A 12,045-nucleotide genomic window follows, 5' to 3' on the forward strand; every position below is an offset into this window, starting at 1 on the left:
GTGCACATTTAAATGTTGCTTCAAACGCTACATTTGCTTATGATACTGGTCACAAAAATATGTCAACCTTTTCTTGTGTTCATTTAAGTAAGGACCCCTAAAAGCTAAGCCATGGATTCTAAGACTGGGTTACGTTTAAGACACCTTAGGGTTCCGCAAGCAGACAGAACAAATGCAACCAGCTTTCATTCCGCCCCAGTAACAACTAGTTAATTTATTTAGACAAGTAAATTTTCATTGCATTTTTCAATATTGAATAAATTGCACGTCACATCCTTAAGTCAGGTGTCTAAAGGTACTGAAAAGCCCATGTGCTGGCAGCACTGAAGACACACCATCTAGTGTGCTCTATGAAACTTGTACAACTTACAGACCCACAACAACAGAACATGCGCAGTGCTGGTAATTCATGTCTATGAACGTTCAAATTATTTGAAATGACATTCACCTTTTGAAGATCAAATACGTACATAAATGTCGTCCGCTAACAGCCCCAAGACAAAGAGGTACGTGTACATCATTGCCTGTATGTTTAAAACGTGCACCTGTTACAATCATTTCTCATGGATGAGCTGCCACACTGCAAGAATATGTGGAATTCTTTTCCTGCACCGGGCTTTACTACAGCAGTGCGCTTGCTAGTTTTCGTTTCATTCTTCAACTTATTACCACATGATGCGCCAGCAAAAATGATGGCTTTCAGTTTAGAATGTCTGAAAAGAGCGATTCGTTACTTTCTCCTTTATTGCCCCCGGAGTAAGCGATTATGCCTATTTTTGTGCAAGCGGTGACTGGCACAAACGTTGCTGCTGTGGTCGTGTTTTTCCTCTCGAGGAATCACCAAAAACCGCTCCTGTTTTGTTGGCCATAAGACTAATGATTATTAGTATTGGTTTCGGGTTAGCTTTTGCTTTCCGGACGCACTCACGAACAGTTTTCTTTGGTGTGCTCACTCATGCAGTTTTCTTGCACTATGAAACTGTGTGCCGGTTTCTCTTTTGCAAGTTAGTCCAGAGGCGATTTCTCCAACTCTCTGCTCCAATGCTGAATCAGAATCTAATTCAGTAAATGTCAACCTGTCACACGAGTCAAAATTCAGATGCTGATGAGTGAGCGAAATCTCAAAAGCACGCAAGAAAAGATAATGCTGATTGAAAAAGAAAAAAAAAGGTGGCTTTTCTTCATGTTTTCACTTAATGCCACTTCATGCACTTATATTAGTATGTCTATGAACTAAACAGATGTTTATTTTAACGCATAACTTTGTAACAGTCATACGAGTTTCATTTTACAATTTATCTTGCTGTTACTCATGCTGCTTGTCGTCCCTTTCTCATCCCGACTTGCCTGTGAAGCTTCGAGTGTGCTTGTCAGGACAAAAAGAGAGAGAAAAAGCGCTAAGAGTGTGCAACACATCCGTGTAGGTCTGCTCGCACTTGACCGACTGAAAAAACATTTGCGGCAATCAATATGTGAAGTGATAAGCTCCGCTATCAAGGCCACTTGATGACTGCTTGGAAACTGTTGCACGACCCGTTCATCCTGACACCATTGCTTTTTCCCAATGGATCTCACCTTTTCTCCCAAGTCTTGTACCATGGGGCGGACATCGCTGGCTACGCTTGAGCCCTTTTTGGCCAGGTCAATCAGGGATTCGAGAGTGCGGTCCAGGCCTGTCTGCATGTCGTCAAATAGTGTCTGGCCCAGCATTAGCAATTTGCGCCACACTGTCTTGCTGCTGGTGCTGCGCTCGTTTCTCCTGAGCTCGTCATAGAGCCTGCGCCACTGCTTGGAGTCTGCCTGCTGCTTCTTCAACACGTCCAACAACTCGGATAATTGGTCCTTGCTTGTAGACTGGGGGTCCTTTGGCCCTTCGTCTGCACCGTCCTCTGAATTGCTTGAAGAATCATCGTCTGCAAAACAACAATGTTCCATTAAGGTTATTTGCTTCACCCTGCTGCTAGATGGTTTCAGTGTCCTCAGTACTCTAGTCATCTGCCTTTATCGTATTTTTCATTTTGCTGTGCTGCCCTCTGCTGTGTTGGCAGGGAGGGGGACAGGGTTTTGTGCACTGATACTGTCACAAGATCGACAAGTGGGCTAGTTGGTATGGTTTTATAGGAGTGCAAAAAACTCAAACGAACAAGTGAACATATTGAGCGCTCACTCGCAGCTGAAAGTTTTTTTTTAGATGAAACATAAAAAGAAATGAACTCAAACAAACTGTGCAGTCCCCTCCATATAAGAAACAAGCCAACTTGCACAAAGGCATGAAAAAAAAAAGCTCATTAAACAAATTTAACATCTTAACATTACGAAGGTCGAAAATAAGCATGATAGCACACTTTCACAAAATTACACCACGTGCTGCTAAAGAGAACCATGTGTGGACACGAGGCAGCAGAGAGATGATAAATGACGCCCACAGAAGCTTGTATATGTTGTCTTAAGCAAATGTACCTACATTCAGAACTTCTATCTGACTGATGCTACCGGTGACCAAAGCTGCTGGTGACCATGACTGCTAAACAGCCGGCCCCTCAATGCACAAATCAAAGACATCATATGTGAACCTGTGCTAACCAAAGCAGATGCACTGTTTCACGGTAACGTGGAACCCCGCAAGATCAACGGCTACGAACAAAGCAGAAGCGCTCTGTTTGAGCTTTCACTCTGACATAAATTGTTATTTGCCCATATTGTCCCTTTTTTGCAGATTTACAAAATGCTTTACATTATTCTCACCTCTAACAGGAACAGGGCGCCCATAGCGAAGCCGAGCAACTACAGTCTTCAAGTCTTCATTCTCAATGATCAGCCGGTTAACCTTGAAGTAGAAAAATCATAATAAACGCAAGAGCCTTAATTAAGGTGGGTGCGAAATTGTGTTTTTCCATTTGCATGCATCTTAAAAGCTAAGCTAGTGTTACCAACTTGTGAGGCACAAATTATTATTTTCTGACTGCCAATGTTACAAGATTGCACCATAGAGAGACAGACAGCTAGCACTCTTCTGCGAGTACTAATAGCAATCAAAAAGAAATGTAAAATAGTTCATTTTATTGATTATAATAATCACTTGATTGATTATAATTAGCATTAAAACAAAATCTGCATGTCTGAAGTTATCTCCAACTGTTCTAAATCGTTGGCTATGAAACTAAGTGATCCACAGCAATTCAGACTCGCCTCGTTCGTGCTGCATACATTTATGCTGCAAATGAAATGCTGCCCTTACAAGAATAAAAAGTGACAAAAAAATTCATTTTTTAAAATTGACATATTTGGTTTCTGCAAGTGTTTTCATATCTCTGTGCAAATTTTCACACACCAGGATGTGGTAATTTTTTTATAATGTGATTCTAACTGTACAGATTCTTGGTGCTGTTAACATGCAGAACCTGCAAAAAAATGGGGAACCGACTTTGAGGCTTCTTAATTGGCCGGCACCTGTGTTAGAAGCTCTGCTACAAATTTATGAGCAGCTTTATGAGGATTGCAAAATATGCGCACCATGATTGTTGCTTTTTGAGGAAGCTGAGTGTTTTCAGTTTTTTCCATTTTTCTCAAAAAGTAAATTTACAACTGTTCAATTTTGAGGCCTCAATATCTCTGCAGCTAGGGCAGGTAGAGCAAAAAAATTATTTTTGCAATGGAAACCTGTATGTGTGTAGAATGCAAGTATGGGAGCAGAATTTAGAGCACAAGCCTTCTTAATTATTTACTCATCAAAATTGTAATACAATTCCAACTGCCTTTGAAAATGGGTAGTTCATTTTCCCCCCAAGAAATAAGAAAATAACCAAGAAAGGCCTCAAAACAAAATACTCTTGCATACTTTCACTCTATAGTCATTAGTCTATGTTGGAATATCTTAAATGTCACTTTGAATTAAACACTTTTTTTTATATAGTGGCCTTAAACCATAGGGGGTGATTAAGTTATTTCAGAAACAAGATAAGTTATAGAAAATAATTAAATATTTGAAATCAGCAGAAAGACTGCCTAATCCTGTGCAGTTTAATCAAGATCACTGAAGAAATAAACTAAAAATGTCTAAGACCAGTCTGCCTCTAAGCTTTCCGTGTGAAAAAAAAAGAAAAAACTTTTTTTTTTCTATGATGAATTTTTGTTCTCTACAACTCGCATTCCCATAAAACTCTGGACAGCTTGTGCACCAAGAAGTCCATTCGGCATGAGCATAACCCAAGCGCTATACACATAATATTTTACTAAAATCGAGGTGTAGCCTGCGTTGTTGAATCTGGCAACTTATGGCAACTAGAACAGTACCAGTACAATGGGATCAAGTGCTGAGCATACCTGTCTATAATGACATAGTAGCCATCACCAAGATAGAAAAATCCTTACCTATGTGTTTACTGCTACAGCCATTACGCATACACCCCATACGATTACCAGGATATGGAGCAATCTACCTGATACCAATTGAGCTTTGCAGTGCGATCTATATTAAAAATATTACGCATACACTCCATGCGATTAGCAGAATATGGAGAAATCTACCTGATACCAATTGAGGTTTGCTGCACCATTTTAATAAATCATTTATTAAGAAGATTTTTTTTATTGTGGACAAGGGGCCTCAGGGTCCTTACTTTGTTTTTGTTGCTATTTTTCTTATTTAGGCATGTGTCCATTAATCCCTAACTTGATAAAGCTATGTACGTTGATACTCTCCATAAAAACATTCCTTCCGGCTACACTTTAGTGAGACAGTTACAGAGATTGCAGTAAGCTATCAGCTTTTAGGTTACCACAACTAAAAATGAAGAATCTTATACTAGTATGGTTAATTACTTAAAGTGCTCAAAAACCAGCTGGTATACTTTTTTAGTGTGTTTCGATGTACAACCACTACAGGAAATAAAGTGGCTGGCGGTCAATGACAAGTAGAAGCCGCGTACTGTGTCCCGTAGCCGAGAGATGCGACTCGTTGTGGCTGGGGAGGCTTCCCGCATGGAACGCTTCAGCATCTCGTTCTCGCTCAGCAGCTGCTGCACTTGGTGTTCAAGAGAGCGCAGAGCCGCTTCCCTCTGCGACTCATGGCCCAGCCTGGACTGCAACTCTTGGTTCTCCTCTGTCAAGGCCTGAACCTGAGCACCAAAAGGATGCTTTCTCAGCATAACTAGGAAGCACTGCTGATAAAGCTTTCTACACATTACTGCACATAATTTACCATACACTGCTTGCTATCTCATTGGCAAACCAATTCAGCTATTGGCTTATCTCATATTTCACGATTGCAAGACTTCCGTCCTTAATTTTAAACTCAAGTAAAGCAGCTGCAAGTTTCATAAAAACCGAACAATTAATTCCTTTTTGCACCTCCCAGCCCAATCCACAGTAATCTGCTTAAAATGTTTTGTATTATCCCAAATTCGTGTGGGCTAATATACTTCGTGTATAACATGCATTCTTTGTCAAAAACTACATGCTAGAACCTCTTGCTTCTCATTGTAACGAGTCCACTATCAATGTATTCACTCTTTCCTGCTGTTGTCTCCAGAACCACTGGTACAGTTGCCAGCGCAAGCTACCTTTAATTTACATGCCTCAAAAGCTAGGCAGGCACACTTGGTATTCGCTCGCTGGTGCACACCAGATTTCTCTGCCATGGCAAATACCAAGCTGGTGCACACCGGTTCATTGGGAAGAAAGAAGAGAGAAAGTGAATAGGGTTTGCGATAAACTACCTGCAGTTCAGTGTATGCCTCGTGGATTTTAAAAAAAGTGTTATAAAACATGTAAAGCAATCTGGCTCAATGAAGAGGTCATACCACAATTGCTTGCAAAAGCCTTGCATGGCGCCTCCTAGTGGTCTTATAATATGGCATGGCATTTCTGCTTTCATACAACCTTAGAAGGCTATGATGAGAAGTTTTGAAGATGTAGGGGGGTACATACAGTCGACTCCCGGTAATTCGAAGTCGCTTAATTGGAAGTTTCGGTTAATTAGAAATGAGAAAGTGGTCCCATCAGTTTTGCATGCAATCGTATAGAAAAAAATGCTCGATAATTTGAAGTTAAAAACCTATAATATTGGTTAATTAGAAGTTTTTTCAATCGACAGTCTCGTCGCGACCGTAATTTTACAGTAAAATGGGGAACTTTTCATATGCCAAAACATCTGCCGCACCGCGCTGGTGTCTTCGCCATCACTACTGTCCGCAGCGCCACAGATCTTGAAGCGGCAATCTTTTTAACGCTGGCGAATCGCATCGGCGGCACCGACTGACTCTTTAGTTGACTTTTGTCGAGACTCGAGTGTGTCACCGCGTCACCCGCGCGCTGGGTTGATTCCACACGTGTTTCCGCGCTTCTGATTTTAAGTGTTGTGGTGGTGACGTACGTTTGATAATGGCAACTCGAGGCCCTTACCGAACGCTAGACCTAGCGACGAAAGTCGAAGTCTTGAAGGAAGTTGACTAGGAAGGCACCGCCAAACAAGACATTGCAAGAAAGTACGGCATTAAGCCTAACACGCTGTCGACTTTCATAAAGAATAAGCGCTCAATATTGGATGCGTTTGAAAGTGAAAAATTCAAGACATTGCGGAAGCGGATGCGCACCGGCGCCTACCCCGAGTTGGAGGAAGCACTGCTGATTTGGATCAGAGAGGCACGAAACAACAAACTTCCTCTCAGTGGTGAAGTCGTCACGGCAAAAGCGTCATCGCTTGCTGAAATGTTGGGCATCAACGACTTCGCTGCTTCGGATGGGTGGCTTACGCGTTTCAAACATCGCCACGACTTGATTTTTAAAGGCGTGTGTGGGGAGAAGGCGTCAGTCGATGAGGAAACGTGCCTGACATGGAAAGCGGGCAAGCTTCGCGAGTACCTCGAAGAATACCAGCCGGTAGACATTTTTAATGCAGACGAGACTGCGCTTTTTTATCGGCTGCTACCGGACAAGACCCTGACATTTAGAGACGGACGACGACTGTTCTGGAGGCGAAAGAAGCAAAGAGAGAGTGTCAGTGCTAGTCGCGGCGAACTTGACTGGCACAGAACGGTGTCGCCTGCTTGTGATCAAGACTATTTTTCCTAAAAACTGTCGCGCTTTTAAACTAATAAAAGTGCCGTTTTTAGTGCTTTTTTCTTAATTTGAAGTTCGTTTAATTCGAAGTTTTTTGCGGTTCCCGTGAACTTCGCATTAACGGGAGTCGACTGTACAATGTGTGCTGTCAATCGGCATATTGATCTTAGGCTTAAAAGCCAAACAATGGGGCACAGGCTGATCCTCGTTGACTAGGTACTTGGTATATAACAATGGTTCTTAAACTGGATGCCATGTTACAGAACATTTTTTAGGAGTGATTTAAACTGGCATTTACTGCTCTAAGTTATTTTTTTCTTCCTCATGTTGACAGTTGAATACATTTTCAATTGCCTACAGTTGTAGAGCTTCTAATTTTGAGCTCTGCTGGAGATAGAACTGGGTATGAATTGGATGAACACTAGTATGGGTGGATGTTGAAAGCATATTCCCTATGTTGAGCAAATGTCTCTGCACACAAAGAGAGGACACTAAATAACACAGTGTCCAAGCCACTCAAAGTGTTTCAGCAGAACGGTGATCAGGCTTCATGAAAACTTGCTATTTTTGGTATCTGGCTAGATGAAGACAGTGAATATTTGTGGAGGTGATAAATACAGTGGCTCAAGTAAACTTCACTAGCTTCACTTTGAGCACCACAGTCTTCACAGAGATGAAACAGAAAAAAAAAGGGCAGTAGGTTCTCCTTGAAATAAGTTATCAGAAAGTAAATTGGGAGAAGGCAAGTGGAAGCGAATTGAATGATTGGACAAGGTGCGAAAAAAGGTACAGTAAACCTGGGAGGGATCTTTCGCTATTTTTGTTTGAGTTTTTCAATTTCGGAGAATTTGATATGGAGCAGGACACGCACATTCACACCAGCACATTGTTTCTAAAATGCAGTTTGCCACCTAAATCCTTACCTACTATAGCAAGCTGTTCACATCGGCAATATTTGTTTCACAACTCGGGGAGGAAGGAGGGGGGGGGGGGGGGGGGGGCTTCAAGGAAAAAAAAAACATTTCCAGGACTTTCAAGGACGCATCCTGTTCGAACCTAATGCTAGCATGTAATAGATAATGGTAAATTCACACCTTAGTTTCCAGCTGCTGTTGAACAAGCACGTCATCCGTTTCCTCAAGTCGTGCCTTGAGCTGCTCATTTTCCATTTCCAATTTACGAGCCTGTTCTCGGGACAGACGTTCGCTATGCTTCACCTGGTTGAAAGTCTTCATCAGCTGCAGATACAAAACAAGTACATCTGTGTAAGTACATCTGTGTGTTCTGAGTAATAGTGGCTGCACTTGCTAGCAAGAAAGAAATAATTAGACCACAAAATCAGCCTCACCCAAGTATGATAAAGGTCAGAAAGGCTGATTCAACTTAAGACAGCAGCACGGACTAGACAGGAAAAGATAGTCTTTGAGAGACAATTAGTAGGGATGGGAAAATAGCAAATTAAGGTTCAAAGTGAATTTAAATTGGGTAATGGTATTGTCAAATAATTTAAAATAGTATAGCTTGAAAAATGTATATTACATATTATAAATAAAAATGAGCACCTTAGTCATGACCCAACTAACCTGCACAATATTCCAAGAAATTAGAGCTAGGTGAGTGCAAATGTCAATTATTTGTTTCAGAGTAGAGAAGCAAGTCAAAATAGTGGCAGGATTAGAACAGTAATTGGGTATAAGTTATATGCTCCAAAATATGTCAAGCTTTAAAATTTGCTACATTCAGCACACATATACCCGCATAACGAGCTTTTAAACATAAAAAAAAAAAAAAATGGGGCTGCAGATGATAAGTAGAAGTGCGGCTTCATGGCAGTGCAAACGTTCCCTGGGCAGTGAATAGATGGTTTCACGGCACAGCAGCTCCACACCACAGTGAAACCACCTTTGAAATCGCGACACATGCGGTGAAATGTATGTTCCTTTGTTCTTTTCGAGTACTTCAAAATTTCGAAGAATTCAAATTCGTGTTGAAGCAACTTTGAACACCAAAATATTTGTTCGAATGTTTGATGCCTTAGAATATTTGCCCATTCCTAATAATTACGACAACAAGAATTTGCACATTTGTTTTGTGGCCCAGCCACTGGCTCCCATAATTAGACAATGTACAGCTGCCATGTATAACACCAAAATTCAACACTAGATTACTTCAGTGAACAGCAACAGAAGCTTTTGGTGTTTACACAGTTCTTTTTAAAGCTGTATACAAATATCTAATCAGTTTACAGTGAGCAGCATAGTTTTCATTCCATATCATGGCAATGTGTGAAAATGTAGGCTTTTTTGGCCCCACTTTTTCTATCAATAAATTTGCATATTTATGGGACATTAATGGCTCATATTCTTCCACATCAACTCTAGAATTCCAAAAACATACTCACTAGACATTGTGCATAAACCATGTTATTGAATGTAAAAAAATTTGAACCCAGGAAGTCTTGAAATGTGCAGACTCCAGTTATAAGCCAAAATTCTAAATAAATAGATCAGTAATATCAAAAGTCAAAGGTTATAACGGCACTTCTCATATGCGAAAAAAAAAATGCAAAAAAAAATCATCCAGATCTGAGTATCAAAAGAATCAAAAACAAGATGACCAAGCTGAAAAAGTTTCGAAATAGTACTGCTTCCAAAGAAAACTGCAGGTAAGATTGAAAGCTTCTGGCAAAGACTCGCTTTTATTTTTGTTTACTACTTCTTCCTTTGTGGAAGATTCAGATTCAGTAATTTTACAAATGGGACTGTTGCAGAGACTGCGGGTGGATTGCAATGGCAAGTGGCCACACAATGCAAGCCAGGGGCTCAAGACAACGCTCAATCTTGAAGTTTGCACATTCAAACCTCATTATAACAAAGTTGCATCTTGCAAGAAAATAGGTTTGTTATATCCGAAAATTTGTTACAAAGGTTATTCTTAGTAGCACTGTATCTAATGCAAGACTATTTTCCATTTACTCCATCATAATTGATATTCAGTTATATCTGCGTTCGTTATATTGAGGTTTCAGTGTACTAGTGGTCATACTGTACTCTGCCTAGCTACGACTTGGTGCTCTACCGTCTGTCTCCTTAAGCTTTGTACTATATAAAAAATTAGCATGCGAAGACATTGGTGTATCTGAAGTACAAATAAAGGGTTAACACAATATGAATGTGACATGCTTGTCGCATATGCCATGAAATGCTGCCTTGGTCACACACGGTGCATACCCGCATACCATGGCCCAAGTAACGCAGACGATTAACAGTCTCTATTGATTGAGGAATGACTAGAATAAACTTTGGAAATTTTTACACGATAACGTTCTGAATCCCATGTCGCAGATCCTTTGCCGGCATTAACGCCTTTGCTGGTGACCCCAAAACCCCATGGACACAACAAGTAGAAAATGCAGTTTGAGCTGGAATTGAACCCGTTTTGTGTGTTGTTCAATTATTTTACCACGGTGCCAAACTAGTGCTCGAAACTCATCAAGGCAACATCAACTGTGGCTCGAGTGTTAGCTATCCAATTTCAGAAAAACGTTATAAACATTACATATAATCGATGACTAAGCAAGCTATAGCCAAGTGTTGCTCTACCTCATAAAAATATGCCTATGGCCACTGCTTACACAGATCCTCGCACCGTAGCATGCGCTTCATTTTGACACAACTGATGCCTGTACATTTACGAGAGTACCAACGCTACGTGGCATGATAAGCTGCCTTTTAGGCATCAATGTAGTTGACATACCTGGAATGCGTTTGATATGCCCCGAAATACATAATGTACAGAATAAACAATGATCCACATCATGCCTTTAAGCTACATTGATGTCTAAAGGGCATGGTTATGGCGTAATTAAGGGCTCCATGTATTTGTTGGCGGGACATACCCACAAATGCATAATGTACACAGAGACAATGATCCAATTCATTACGATGAACTCCGAGTGAAAGAAAATTTTGAAAGGCAACTACGCAATTACCTCACATAACATCAATTCCCACAATGTGCAAGATTTGCTGTAATTTTCATATAGCCCTAACTTGACAGGATGCAGTATGAAAGAACGCCTCCGTAAGCACCAAAATGCATGGCAACAATTGCAAGGTCATCTAGCAGCGTAATGCAAGTGATGCTCCTGCACACTGATAACAAGGTCATTAAGAGCTAACCAGATAAAAAAAAGCACATTTAGTAACAAAAGCGATGCCTTTATTACAGCATACTCCATTGAAATATAAATTTCCTGGTAGACAATCAGATGTACCTTTCTTTCTGTCAGCCCTCTCCCTATTATCCACAGTTAGTACAGAGTGCGAGAGAAACCAGGAACACTGTGCACTACATGCCTCTAGTGAATCATTAAACAGGCAAACCTGTAAATGCTGCATCTGGTTGAGGATGAGGTCAAGCTTTAGTTTGTGAAGGTCGTCAGGTGAGTCAACAGAACAATCTCCCATTGCAGAGTCCACTCGGGGATCATGCATGACCACATTGCGCTGAGAGTGCTCCAGTAATTCCTTGAGTCCCTTGTTCTCCGAAAAAAGCTGCTCAAATTTTCTTTTCCAATATTCAACATCCTGGTAGCACACCTGAAAGCACACACTAAGCTTAGTTAAGGGGACAAGCAGTTTTTTACATTGTGTTTTATTATTTATGCTAGAATTCTAAATATTATTAATTACATATAAGTGGTTATGTAATTAATAAAATAACCATAATAAAGTATGTAATTAATTAAAGGTAACCAAAATAGCACTGTGCTGGGTAACCAGAATAGCACCTTTCAAGTTCATTGCATTCAGTGGCTTCTCCCAAAATGCTACCCTCTAGGTGCAGAGACTTTTTTCCTAGAAGCAGCTTTGATTGCTTGATGTTTTTGAATGACAGCCGTTGGAAGTGAACAGCAGGCAACTGACCAATTTTGCCTCTTGTTCTGACAAAATGCTTCAGAAAGTTTAAGATATGGGATACTTT

At 40.6% G+C, this 12,045-nt stretch overlaps 2 protein-coding genes across 3 annotated transcripts in view; both read right to left on the reverse strand.

The window, feature by feature from the left end:
* The window catches only part of LOC142814169 (uncharacterized), a 578,033-nt gene that overhangs the window by 42,005 nt on the left and 523,983 nt on the right, over window positions 1-12,045 (reverse strand). The gene's annotated exons all lie outside the window — the stretch shown is intronic.
* The window catches only part of LOC119164234 (uncharacterized), a 36,044-nt gene that overhangs the window by 4,368 nt on the left and 19,631 nt on the right, over window positions 1-12,045 (reverse strand). The window contains exons 7-11 of one of the 2 annotated variants that reach the window (XM_037416385.2): window positions 11,445-11,660; window positions 8,154-8,297; window positions 4,929-5,117; window positions 2,746-2,827; window positions 1,576-1,913 (exon numbers count right to left, since the gene is read on the reverse strand). In XM_037416385.2, the coding sequence (XP_037272282.2) occupies window positions 1,576-1,913; window positions 2,746-2,827; window positions 4,929-5,117; window positions 8,154-8,297; window positions 11,445-11,660 (969 nt within the window). The remainder of the gene's footprint in view (window positions 1-1,575; window positions 1,914-2,745; window positions 2,828-4,928; window positions 5,118-8,153; window positions 8,298-11,444; window positions 11,661-12,045) is intronic. The other variant, XM_075891959.1, reaches the window with a different exon arrangement.

Source organism: Rhipicephalus microplus, chromosome 1, assembly GCF_043290135.1.
Source record: "Rhipicephalus microplus isolate Deutch F79 chromosome 1, USDA_Rmic, whole genome shotgun sequence".
NCBI lineage: Eukaryota > Metazoa > Arthropoda > Arachnida > Ixodida > Ixodidae > Rhipicephalus > Rhipicephalus microplus.